Source organism: Mauremys reevesii, linkage group 1 (genome assembly GCF_016161935.1).
Source record: "Mauremys reevesii isolate NIE-2019 linkage group 1, ASM1616193v1, whole genome shotgun sequence".
In the NCBI taxonomy this organism is placed as follows: Eukaryota; Metazoa; Chordata; order Testudines; family Geoemydidae; genus Mauremys; species Mauremys reevesii.
In genome coordinates this window covers 146283549-146296928 of record NC_052623.1, presented here as the reverse complement: position 1 = coordinate 146296928, position 13380 = coordinate 146283549, and the positions used below count along the sequence as shown (strand labels likewise).

Below are 13380 nucleotides of genomic sequence, written 5' to 3'. Positions count from 1 at the left end.
TGCCCCCAGAGGAGACAGACCCAGAAAGAGAGTCGCCACGACTATCATCTGCCATGTACCCAGAGGAGCCAGAGAACTGTGGATTCCAGAAATACCACACCCCGGGGAGGTAGGAAGTAGTCCAGGGGCAGCCAACAACTGTCTGGCTATGTTGCTGACTGTTTCTAGATCAGCGTGTTGCGGCTGGATCCCCGCTCACCAGTGGCAGACCACTCCAACTGGCTGGCACCCTGGGCTGGGATATGGTGAAGTCGGGTGGGCCTGTGTCCCCCAGCCCCTGCCACGCCACACCTGAGGTGGCAGACTCCCCACCATGGAGGCCTATGTACATCTACTGTCTGTAAAGCTAGGACACTAGACTCGGTTGGTCCCCCCCCTTCCTGAGCCCCTAGATTGTGTGGGTGCTCATCCCTACTTGAGCCCTGACCTGAGTGTTTGCTATCTGAATTAGCTAGGAGGCTTAGCCTACAGCCTGTGATCCCTCTAAGGTACGCGCCTGTGCAGCTGCACAAGAGCTGCGCACCAGCCACGCACCCCGGTGAGTGTGGAGAATATGTAGGGAGGGTGGGTGAGGGCAGTGGGGTGAGGTGGAAGGCAGTGATGGGGATTTGAGGTAGCTCAGGGCATGCAGGAAAAGCACTGCTCTCCCTCAGTCCCTGCCCTGGCCGGGGCTACAGCACAGACAGGCGCTTCTCTCCCTCGGCCCCAGCCCTTTTTTTTTTAAAAGGGAGATCTTGTGTTACAGCAATTAAATGTTTCTATTCTTTGTTCTGCAATGCCCCTGTTAACACGTGATTTATGAGGCTAAACAGTACTGGTACTTTATCTGCCAGAAATATATACCTTATTCAGTCTGATCCACATCCAAGATTTATACAAGACCGTGAAATCCCCACCTTTAGCCAAAGAAAAATACCTTCAAGGTACCACAGAATTTTCATTTCATTTGGGTGAGAAATCTCCGTTTAGGTTCAGCTGTGCACTGCCAGCCACCAGATTAAATTCTGAGCAAAGGGAACTGCAACCTGAAATATGGGTTGCACATTATAGGATTTCATTGTTTCCCACCCTTAAGGAAAGCCTGTTATGTGCATAAGACTTCAGTCTATGCATTTGCAACAGTGATAAGGAAGTCGTTCTAATATGATCCAATTGAAGAGCCAAATCCTCAGCTGTGTAAATCGAAGTAGTTCCAGTGACTTCATTGCTGCTGGACACCAGCTGAGGATCTCGCCCTAAAACGTCAGATTCCAGGAAATCTTTACAGTCCCTTTTACATGTACCATTGGCCATACCTATGATAACTTAAAAAAATTATATATATGTTTTTTGTTTGTACTGGTGGCGCACATCCACACATTACCTTGATATTGGCGCTGCATATAACAGAATTCATTCCGCACATGGATGGAAAAATTAGCGGGAACATTGGGCGGGGCTGAGCAGGTTGTAGCCAAAGAGCTAGAGCCCCAGACTGTGTGTGTTCACTGGCTGCCTCAGCCAGGAGCCTGAGGCTACAGTCTGCGCCGGCTCTGGCCCTTTGGGTGGAGCAAAACTTAATAATCTAAAGTACTGTCAGGCCCAGCGGAGGGGCTATGCACTAAAAACTACTCAGTGTTCTGCCCCAATCGAGGGTGGGGACAAGTGCCCCAAGCTGTTATTGCTATTGGAGCTACAGGCGGCTTACGACTCAGCCCCGCCAGCGCGACCCAAGCCCGAGGGATACCACCCAATACAGTGAGGCAGAGTGGCCTCCCTCCCCACTGGAGGGCGAGGGACCACTACAGTATCCATCTGCCAGATTCACTGAAGTCAGAAAAATCCTCCTTGGACAGGCATGATACCATAGAGGTCAGGGTCTCCATCTGAAACTATTTGCTTCATCCACTTGTTGAATCATTTGAGGTCTAGAATGGCTCAGATTCCTCCTGTATGCTTTTGAACAATGAACAACATGGGGTACGCCTTCCCTTTGGAGTCTCTCCCTGCTCTGCTCACGAGCTCCTGGTCTATTTTTCTCCCAGTGGAGTTGCAGCTGCTCTGGTGGGCAGGGGATCCCACCTGCCTCCCCAGCTCATGGCCCGGGGACTAAACAGAGTTAGAGACCGAAGGCTGAGCACAACTCACCATCTGACAAGGCCAGGAAGGCTGTCTCATAGACGAAGCACTGTTTAGATTTTGTTCAGTGCTTTTTAGGCTGCTCAATCATATCAAAAAGGTGTAGAGGAGTCAGCAGTGAGGTTCCGGGTGGGTTCAGTCATCTGACTAAAAACCAACCCAGAGAGGAGGAAAGGGCTAGTGTGGAGACCACTGCCCCCCCCCTTTCAAAAAAACCACACTGAAGGTAGACGATAGGAGGGTGCAACAGAACTGCCATCCACATGCTACTGCGGAGGCAGAGAATCTGGCCGCAAGTGGGTGCAGAAAAGGCATGAACAAAGCAGTGGTGCCAAAATGCTGATCCAGTGCCATGAAGCAGCTGAGTGAGGAGAGTAGCCCAGACATCAAGGATTGTTGGAGCTGCTGAGCTGCAGAATAGGTAGATTGTGGTAACAATGCACCTATAACAGACTCAGGAAGGGAAGGGTGATAATTGTTAAGCTGCCACCCAACCTCCTTTAGGGGTGCATCAACTGTCACTATCCATGATTTGGAAAGGAAGGTTATTTTAGAAATCTAACTTTCTTCTTTATGCTTTTATTTAGTCTCTCACTGACAAACAGTCCTAGAATGCATCAGGCAAGGTATTTTCAGTAGAGACAGGGAAGTATTAATACCATTATACAAGACACTGGTAAGACCTCATCTGGAATACTGTGTGCAATTCTAGTCTTCCATGTTTAAGAAAGATTAATTCAAACTGGAACAGGTGCAGAGATAGGCTACAAGGACGATCAGAGGAATGGAAAACCTACCTTATGACTTTCCTCCATAAGGAAAACCTACCTTATGGAGAGGAGACTCCAAGAGTTTGGCTTGTTTAGCCAGCCAAAAGAAGGCTGAGAGAAGATATGATTGCTCTCTAATCAGAGGGATAAGTAGCTGGGAGGGAGAGGAGTTATTTAAGTTAAGCACCAATGTGGACACAAGAACAAATGGATATAAACTGGACATCAAGTTTAGACTTGAAATTAGACAAATGTTTCTAACCATCAGAGGAGTGAAGCTCTGGAACAGCCTTCCAAGGGGAGCAGTGGAGGCAAAAAAACCTAACCAGTTTCAAGACCAAGCTTAATAAGTTTATGGAGGGGATGGTATGACAAGACTGCCTACAATGGCATGTAGCCCATCTGTGACTGCTATTAGCAAATATCTCCCATGGCTGGTGATCGGACACTAGATAGGTGTCCCACCGACACAGCTTCCACCTCTTGTAGAGGTGGAGTAATTATGCTGATGGGAGAGTGCTCTCCTGTCAGCATGGAGCATCTTCATCAGACACGCTACAGCAACGCAGCTGCATCAGTGTAGTGCTTCTAATGTAGACCTGCCCCCATGTTATGTCAGACTAACAGATTTATTCTTTTAACCCACACGACTGAATAAAATGTAAAGACCTGTTCTAAACCAAAATAGGTAATAAAGTAGCACATTGTCAGTTACTGTTTGCAAAGCTCTATCACTGAGGTCCAGAACCCACACAAAGTTCAACAGAGGTCAACTCCCACTAACTGTAATGGAGCTCATGCAGACGCAGTGGTACACCTTCACAAAGCTCTTTGCAAGATCTTGCCCTGATTATATCGAGGGCCCTACCAAATTCACAGGATCTCCCACTGTTCTACCCAGCCTGAATGGCTATAAGCCAAAATGTCAGATGCTGAGTAGGATCTTTACTATGGGACCTCCCCCCACCACCACTTTTTTGGTCCACTGAACATAGCTGGACAGTTGCCTCTGAAGTATTTGTTATAATATTGATAAAAGTTTTTACAGCTTTGGAATAATTTGTCTGCCCATGAGCGGGACCAGAGGGGGAATGGCCAGAGCAGCAGCAGCATCAAAATGCCACTCTGCCTCTGTGAAGCTGCAGAATGAGGAGAGCAGCACAGATGTCAAAAATTGGGGAGGGGCAGGGTCTATATGGGGATGTTGTATTTGGGCTCCCCTTGAGCATGTCTTGGATTTCTTTGGTGGGGGGGGGGAGGGGTAATGCTGCAGGATCTGCATGCGGTGAAAATGCATCCCCCACAGCTGCTGACTAGGAGCAGAGTTCTGAAGGCATTGCAGAAGTGAGGGCAGCTATCAGCCCCCCAACCCGGATGGGAGGCTGCCAGGAAAACCAGAATGTATGGTAATCCATCCCCCAATACCCTGCGACCCTCACTTCTGCGCTGCTGTCGGCGGTGGTGCTGGCTTTAAAGCTTGGCCATTGCTCTCCAGCTCTGAAGGCAGCACCAGACAGCAGCAGCACAGAAGTAAGGGTGGCAAACCCACGACCCACCCCTACAATAGCCTTGCAACCCCCACCCCAACACTTTTTTGGGTTGGGATCCTCATGGTTACAACACCCTGAAATTTCAGCTATAAACATCTGAAACTATGAAACTGACTATTTTTAAAACCCTATGACCGTGAAACTGACCTTATAACCATTCAGAAGGCTGCTGCACAGATTATTTTCCTAGCCTGCTTTGACCATGTCACCACTCTTGTTGCACCCCATCCACTGGACCCTCTTTCTCTACTGCATCAAACATAAGTTATTTGTCCCCACCCTACCTTCACTATCAAGATGTTGACTCCTGCCTCCAATCTACCCATGGTGCCAGCCTCCATTGCCCACTTGTTAAATTTTTGATCAAGTGCTGTCATAGAATATCAGGGTTGGACTAGATGACCTCCTGAGGTCCCTTCCAACCCCCTGCTCAAAGCAAGACCAATCCCCAGACAGATTTTTGCCCCAGATCCCTAACTGGTCCCCTCAAGGATTGAACACTCAACCCTGGATTTAGCAGGCCAATGCTCAAATCACTGAGCTATCACTCCCCCCCACCTTCTGTTTGGTCGTGATGAATTTTAATTTGCATGGGTCTGAACACTACAGCTATGTATACACTTCAGAAGAGTCACTGGAGCCAGAAAAATCATGCTTTCTTCTATGCTGCTCCTCATACTTAGGAGAAGCTACCCATAAACATTTGCAAAACCAACACATTATCCTTCTTAAAACTCTCCTTTGCTGTGATACCTACCAAAATAAAAACTTGTTAATGGTTAGGTTGCTACTATGCTGAGCCCATTGCCTATCATGCTAACCAATACTGTCACTGTCTCTTGGTACCCCCAGTCTGTCTGTATCCAGGTATTGTCCCTTATCTGATACTAGACTGTAAACTCTTCAGAGGCAGGGATCATCTTTTTGATCCATGTTTGTACTGCACCTGGTCCTGGTCTATGATTAGGGCTCTTAAGTGCTATAACATAAATAATAGTGGTTTCTAGTTATTGTTAAGCCAAAACAGCAGTTTAAAAAATGTTTATGTCAAATACGCAGAATTAAACTTTACTTAGAGTGAAAATACCTCAGTGCATGCAAACAAACTGAATACAATTTCTCGGTATCCCAATTTTGATTTTACTAGATTTAGAGGGTGAAGACATTCAGGGCTCAAAACAGTGATGTTAGGGCTCAAAACAGGGATATGAGAAAAGTCAGAACCTATCAAGTATAGAAAACTGTCCTAAAAACAATGACATCTTGTGGGATGGGGGGAAAGGGACAGTACACTTCTGATAGGCATGATTTTAATCTACACTAGGCTTTCATGAAACAACGGGTTTCTTTAAAATTAAAAAGGGTTAGTTCTCTCTTTCCTGTGTTTACTTCATGCACTTGACAGCAATTCAGGTACAGCCATTTACCTCTATGTATGAGCTTAAACCCAGGCCAAAAAGAAGAAAAACCATTCTTGGGGAAAAAAAAGTGATGCAAAACCACAAATCCAGCAGGATGACACAGGGACCAGTGTCAGCACTAGCGTCTTTTAACACGCCGGTGTGTTCATTTTTAAAGACAGACTCGATTTCAACACACACTCTCCCTGTCACCTTCCAAGGAGAATCTTGGGGACACCAATGAAGTGCTCCCCCACCCCCCAAACCCTCCCCAAAGCGGCCACTCCCAACTGCCCCTCCCAGGAAATCGGAGACACGCTCCAGGGGAGCCCAAACACAACCCCCCCCCCCTCCCACCGCCGCGCCCCGGGCAGCTCCTGCAGCTCTGCCCCCGGGCTGCGCGAGCCCCGCCCGCCTCTCACCGCCGCGCCGGCTCTCGCTCTCCGCCATGGCCCCGAGCACGCTCGCGCCAACGCGCCCGAAAGTGGCGCGAGACAGGAGACCCAGGCGCCCCGGCCGGACGGGCAGCCAATCAAAAGCCGCGGCGAGTCTCGTCTTTCTGCAGCCCGCCCCGTTCCACCCTCTTGTGCAGGTCGAGGGGAGGAGCTGGAGCTGCGCGCGGGCGCACTGGGTGTTGCGAGTAATCTCTGTGTTTGCGGCTCCGGCTGTGGAGGAGAGAGGCGCGGGCGGGCGGCTGCTGCGCCCTGACTGGAAGTTATGGCCAGGCTCACCGCCAGCGGCGAGAGGGGGTTGCCATTTATGGACAGGCGCTCCTGGGGGGCGGTCGCCCCTGAGTTCCAGGGGAGTAGGGTGAGGCCTTTTGTGTCCGGGGAAGGGAATGAAAGGACACAGCTATGGGGCTATTTCCTCCTCCTGGCTGCAGGGAAATAATTTGCAATTTGTAAACTCATGCTGGAGGCTGCAGAAAAGAGCCATTTCAGCCCACGCTAGGGGTGGCTAGGCACCAGCATTGCTATCGCTGCAGCCTGCACCTAGGCCAGGGCGGTTCATGTGCCCTGCTGGCCCATGGGTAGGGCGCCTAGGTGCTAAACGTGTGTACGTAGTAAAACTAACATTTCACAGCTTGCTCCCTCAGTGTATGGATAGAAAATGAACAGGGCCAGCTTTAGGCTGAGTCCCCCAAATCGGGCCCCGCACCCTAAAGAAGAGCGCCTAACTTAGGCACCTTGTTAATTTTTACTCACCCGGTGGCACTTCAGCAGCAGGTCCTTCACTCGCTCTGGGTCTTCGGCAGCGGGTCCTTCAGTGCCACGGAAGACCTGGAGCACCAGTGGGTGAGTCATCCCTGCCGGGGCCCATTGAAACTATTCAAATCAGGTCCCGCACTTCCTAAAGCTGGCCCTGAAAATGAAGGCTTAATCCACAGCATTTGTCCATAGGAACAGGAAAAAGTTGAGCCATTTGAATGAGGGCCCTGATGTAAGCCAATTTAAATCAGTGGAGTTACACCAAAGATGAATTTGATCCACTAAGTTAACTTCCCCTCCTATGTTTCAGAGAGCAGACATCTGATCTTTGTCCATTGCAAAGAGAAATCAGCAATCAATGAGGCTAGAACAGTGTTTATACCAGCTTGGTAATCCATCGATCCGATGATGACAAATCTGTGCAGATCATCTGTTGTTGGTCTCATGGTGTGCCCTCTGATGACTATACAAGCCAATTCTAGAGGTGCACATTTTGCTGCAGATGTTGCATGGGAAGTTCGCAGTCAGTGGGTTGTGTGCTGCTGGTGCTCTGTGACGTCGTTTGCGTGCCTCTTGTAGACGCCAGTAGCGGTCTTCCTCAAAGGCGATGCAGGTATTCCTGACTGTTGCACGCCACTGTGTTCTGTCACTGGCGGCGTCCTCAAGATCCCTAGGTTTGATACTGCTGTACTGCAGATTGGCTTTGATGGTGTCCTTGTAACGTTTCCGTGGACGACCTATATGCCGGATGCCCTGGGAGAGCTCACCATACAGAAGCTGGCGGGGGATTCTGTTGGCATCCATGCGGCTGACATGACCGGTCCAACGTAGCTTGTCATTTCGATGCTTGTCATCTGGGCTCTCTCTCGAGGACCTCAAGATTGGGCACTCTGTCTTGCTAGCGGATCTTCATGATGTTGCGGAGGCAGCGCATGTGGAATGCTTCAAGCTGCTTGATGTGACGCCTATATAGTGTCCATGTTTCACACCCGTACAAAAGAGATGAAAGAACAACAGCTCTGTACACAAGTAGTTTTGTTGACATCCGGATGTTGTGGTGGTTTAAAACTTTGACATGCAGACAGCCTCGGTTTATACCATATACAACTCATAAATTCATCTGCAAAGGATCAAGGAAATATGAAGGTTCCAGATTACCTTAAAGTCCTCAGTCCCTTGGTTAGAATGCTCCCATCAGTATATGTTCATAGTCCAGAGGCTGGAGCAGGAATAAAAAACACTGTCTAAACACCTTCCATCCCCCGCACCCCTTCCTCTTGAGGACTCCTGACCAACGTAACAGCACAATACACATGCTAACAAACTTAAACAAAGCCTTTGTTTAAGTTTGTTAGCATGTGTATTGTGTTGTTAAACCCACATAAAGAATGTATGTCTTTCCAAGCTGTGTTCTGCTCCAGTAAGGAGCAGAGTGCAGCTCCCTCCCGCCCACTCCAGAGGGTGGGGAAGCCTTGCCTCCCCAAGTCGTTCCCCATACCCACTAAAAATCTCTTGCCAGTACTGCGTACTGGAGCGTACACCCTATTTGCACTCCTGCCTCGAAATCAAAAGAAGCTGCAGGATTCCTAATCAGCAGAAACTGTGGCTTGTGTAACTTAATCATTTCAATGGCCAAACCGAACACTGTGAGAGCAGAGGTAAGAAGGACTAACTGGAGCTAAGTCACAAAGCAGAGCAGAGTACTGGCCTTTTGCATCAATCTTGCCAGTAGTGGAAGATGCTGACTCTTGGCAGAGGGCTTATTTGGGGGAAGACATTTCCTCCTGCTGCTTAGCACCAGATTTCTAAATTGACCAAGCAGCTGGGGACAAGGCAAAGAACCTTGTCTCCTTTTTCCCTGTCCACAACTGGGGGAGCATACCTCAACTTTGCCTGTGTTACTCCTATTGCTACGTGGATGTCTTCAGTCACATGCATCAGAGCAGTGACCCAGCTTCAATCCAGGAGCAAAGCTGGGGTCTGGAAAACCATACATTTAACCTGAAATTACACGAAAATAAAAATTATTTGAAATGGTTTTTAAAAGCCTCCGTTGAGATTTTACTAAACTTTTACTATGTTTCAATTGATGGGATCTCCCTGTAACAAAGTGATATTTAGGGCCCTAATGAAGCTTTGTGGTCAGCATTTTCTATTGGGATGATGTGACCTTTGACTTTTCTTCAGAATGGCAGTTTACCAGCAGTGCTGACCAATCACAATCCATATTACTCAATCCCTCATTTGTATACAGATTGTGTTCATTTGAGACGCACAAGCTGCTCACAAAGGGAGAAATGCGGTAACTCCAGAAATGGTGTGAGAATTCCTAAATGCACAGACTGCTTATAGCCCTTCATCTTTTCAGCATCTGAGTGAGTAGGATGTGCACCATCATATACTTGTTTCCCTGCTGGTGCTAGGTCCTTACAGAAATGGTAAGTAGGACAATATTGTTTATCCTCCAAAATCTACTCTTTATGGTTCTAAAACAGACTGATGACAACTATTTTACTTCTTTACAAGAGGATTGGATATTCTTTTATATAGATTAGTGAACCTGTGCTGTGAGGAAAGAAGGAATGCTAGTTTTTAATCCTAGTTTCTTACCTGTTTACGAGCATTTTACCTACCACTATCAGAACATTGTTGGCTCTCCTTGTCATACTGAGTCTTAGACCATGAAGGAACATTGAAGACAATAAAACAAATTCTTGAGCTACCTATAAATAACCCTCTTCCACTTGGATGTGTGCACATTTTCCCCAGTGTATCCATTGCCTCTTTAATGTGTGTACAGCACAAGATCATAGCATTGAGGAAAAATGGACAACAAGCAAACTAGACATTAAAAGAAATTAGTCCAGTACTGCCAATCCCAAAGGTTCAAAATTCATGAGTCAAACCCCCCAAAATCATGTTGGAGGTCTCTGTGTGTGCATGCACATATGTGTGTGAGAGAGAGAAGATTATTGGTCTTTTTGGTCTTTTCGGTTTTTGAACTGCCTCTGTCTGGCCTCAGTGTGTGTAAGACAGTTATTGATGCCAACTCTCTGAAATTTATTGAGTAAAGTGATTGTCGCTCTTACTGCAGGAGCTCTCACTCCTCCATCTGCCAACTAGAGTTGCCAGTTTTGGTGGGACATATTCCTGGAGGTTTCATCACATGACAATCTTTAATTCCTGCAGACTCCAGGCCAGTCCTGGAGGGCTGGCAACCCTACTTCCAACCCCCAAACCAGTCCTGTCCCCACCCAGTCCCCACATCAAATCTGCCCCCACATTAGCATGACAAGGTGGGTGAGGTAATATCTTTTATTAGACCAACTTCAGGTAAGAGAGAAAAGCTTTTGAGCTTCAGGAAGAAGAGCTCTGTGTAAGATCAAAAGCTTTTCTCTCTTACCAGAAGAAGTTGGTCTAATAAAAGATATTACCTCACCTACCTTGTCTCTCTAATATCCTGGGGCCAACATGGCTACAGCAACACTGCAAACCACATTAGCATGTCACACCAGTTCTGCCCGTATCTCAGCTCTCCATTCACATTAGTTCTGTGCCTCCAGGCCCCTCCATCAGTTCAACCCTGACATCAGTTTTACCCATCTCTCAGCCCCCTCACATAAATTCTGCCCTCAGATCAATTCAGTGTAAAATATGTAAACCATTTCAACAGTTTGTTCATTCAGTGTCTTTGTAAAATACTTTGGAATTTTGAACTGGTCACATTTTTTTTTAAATTTAAGCAAAGTAAATCCATTCTGGCTCTGTGTCATCTGTTGTATACCAGAAGAACATCTGTCATTCAGGCAGTACCAGCATTTGAGTCAGTACACAATGACACAGTTAATTTATCAAACAAATTGTTGCCAAAGCTCCACTGTGGGACAGTGCAGTTTAAACAATGTCCTTTTCACTAATGCCGGGCCAGTTCTGATATTCAGTTCCGGAACAACAGCAATGAGTTTGTTTCCCAGAGCATAACAAGTGCTGCAGAAAAAGGGACTGAGGGCTGCAGAAAAGAAAAACAGCTAGTCAGATTTGGGTCTTCATATGCTAAATGGCCTTATCACAGCAGATTAGTTGGAGCTGATCTTTAACCTCTCGAACAATTTGGCATGACCTTTGTTTTAAGTACAAGAAGTGGAAATTTCATTTTGTGCTCAAAGTAACACAAGGTCTGATCAAGGAGAGTGTGAAAGGAAGATGGTAGGCTGCCAAAAACGCAGGACAGAGGAGGAAACTCAGGATATCTATGCACCCAAATTTCAACAAAAGGTGATTTAGATTTTTTTCATGTTTTTTTCTGAAAACTATAACAAACATACAGTTATGAATAGTAAAAATTAGGAATTATCATTGCAGCCTTAAGAAAAGCAAATAAAATCATTAATAAGAATTTTTTTTCATCAGCTCATCTTTATGTCTAGTTGTAGTATGTACTTGATCCTAATAAAGTGTAGTATTATTGTAAGATAAATAGTTAAAATAATACTTCCTGGTTGAGGCATTGTACACCAAGTTTATACTTGTACATGTTAGAATCTCTTGAAAATGCAGGAGTAATATTTTAATAGAATGCAGGCAGATCATAAATTATAGCAGTGTTAGCAAATTTCACTGCCATACTTTGTTTAGAAATGTCTAACCATTATTTTATCACTTTTATATACTATATATCTTTTAGTGCATGTCTATATATGCACATGCACACGCACACATATTCAGTGTGCATATAGTTCAGTAATTCTTTTATTTCTTCTATGTATTGGTCTGAATTCAGTCTTGCTGTAACTCCATTATCATCAGGGTTTATACCAGGGATGAATTTGGCCCTTTGTAACTATTCCAGGAATGACTTATCAAACTGTGCTATTTATACCACATTGCAACATGACCTATTTAAACTAATGTAACCCTTAAAAATGAAATACTTCAAGGAATTTTTAGAAGAATACACCTTTATAATGAGACTAGATGAAACAACAGGTTTCAGATAAGGATCCTGATGAGAAAGGTTTCCCCCCGTATATGTGCCACCTACTTAGGTGTTATGTTTGTTTCTAAAACATGTTATTTTTCATGTATAGTTAACTGATTGAATCACCAAAACGAAGTGTGTATTTTTTCATTTATGTTTGTGTAATATTCTGGTTAAACATCTATATTTAAACTGCAGCAATCTGCCTGTTTACTGGGTCTTCTGTCTGTTAGACACTGTCTTCATACTCCACTTTAAATCACCTGTTAGGGTCAGGCTGAAGAGAAATGGAAATTGAAGTGCAGACATGAAGCCTTAAAGCCATCAGATTCAAACAGTTCCTAATGCAGTAGGCTATGAAGCTGGAAGGTAAAGTTCAAGATGGCACAGTGGCAGACACAGCTTTTTTGTTTTATGGCCTGACTGCATTAGTGACACTGAAAGAGTCAAAGAAGAGTAAGTGAGCCTGATGAGAACACTTTTTGAAAACCACAGGCAGGCCAATTTCTTATTGCAGTGACGTTAAACTAAATCAAAATAACTCCATTGACGTTAATGGAGTGACACTGGATTTACATCACTGTAACATAGCAGTTTCCAAACTTTTTGAGCTAAGCTCCCCACCCCTTTCAGATGCAATGTTTGGTTATACTCTCCAATACCTACCCCTCCCTGCTCGGGTTTTTAGGGTGGCGGAAGATGAGTGTGATGGTCTCTGGGATCAGAGCCAGCACTGGGCATGGAGGCACTGATACTGACCCAGAGGCTGGGTGGCCCACTGTGAGTCAGGGGGTGGACGTAGCTCTCCCTCCCCCCAGAACGTTGCTCTGTGCCCCCCTCACGGGGCATGCCCCATAGTTTGAAAACCTCTGCTGTAACAGATATCAGAATCTGGCCACCTGCCTATTTAAAACCCTATTCCCATCCAAACCGAGAAGAAAAATACAAAATATTATAATATAAATTAAATAGGGAAGACAAGCCAGAGCAAACTCACTGAGAATGAACCTTTACATTATTATAATGTCTAACAATTAATTCTGGTGCCAGTGGCTTTCAAAGCATGTAGTTATTGCCACAGCATGAAAGTCTCTGTTTTAACCACTTTCAGCACTCTCACTCTACAGTTTCACAAAAATGAATAATGAATATATAAGCAGCACATTATTGCAGAGAGCCTGTTACAATCCAAGCCCTGGCTGAAGTTCAAATACACACCCACTGGTGAACTAGAAATAGATGCGAGTTCTGAGTTAGCTCAGTATCTGTGTGTTCACTAATTCAAGTTTTTTCAGTAGATAAAAGGAGATCATCATGATAAAACATATAGTTTCAAATAACATAACATTTCAAATA

At 45.7% G+C, this 13380-nt stretch overlaps 1 protein-coding gene across 10 annotated transcripts in view; it reads right to left on the bottom strand.

The window, feature by feature from the left end:
* Positions 1 to 6451, bottom strand: part of POLA1 (DNA polymerase alpha 1, catalytic subunit) — a 348901-nt gene extending 342450 nt beyond the window's left edge. For 4 of the 10 annotated variants that reach the window (XM_039494445.1, XM_039494462.1, XM_039494452.1 and 1 more), the window contains exon 1: positions 6261 to 6449. In XM_039494445.1, the coding sequence (XP_039350379.1) occupies positions 6261 to 6288 (28 nt within the window). In that variant the 5' untranslated portion in view covers positions 6289 to 6449. Of the gene's footprint in view, positions 1 to 6260 lie in introns of all 10 variants that reach the window. The other 6 variants (XM_039494437.1, XM_039494480.1, XM_039494475.1 and 3 more) reach the window with 3 other exon arrangements.
* Between the last annotated feature and the right edge of the window lie 6929 nt (positions 6452 to 13380).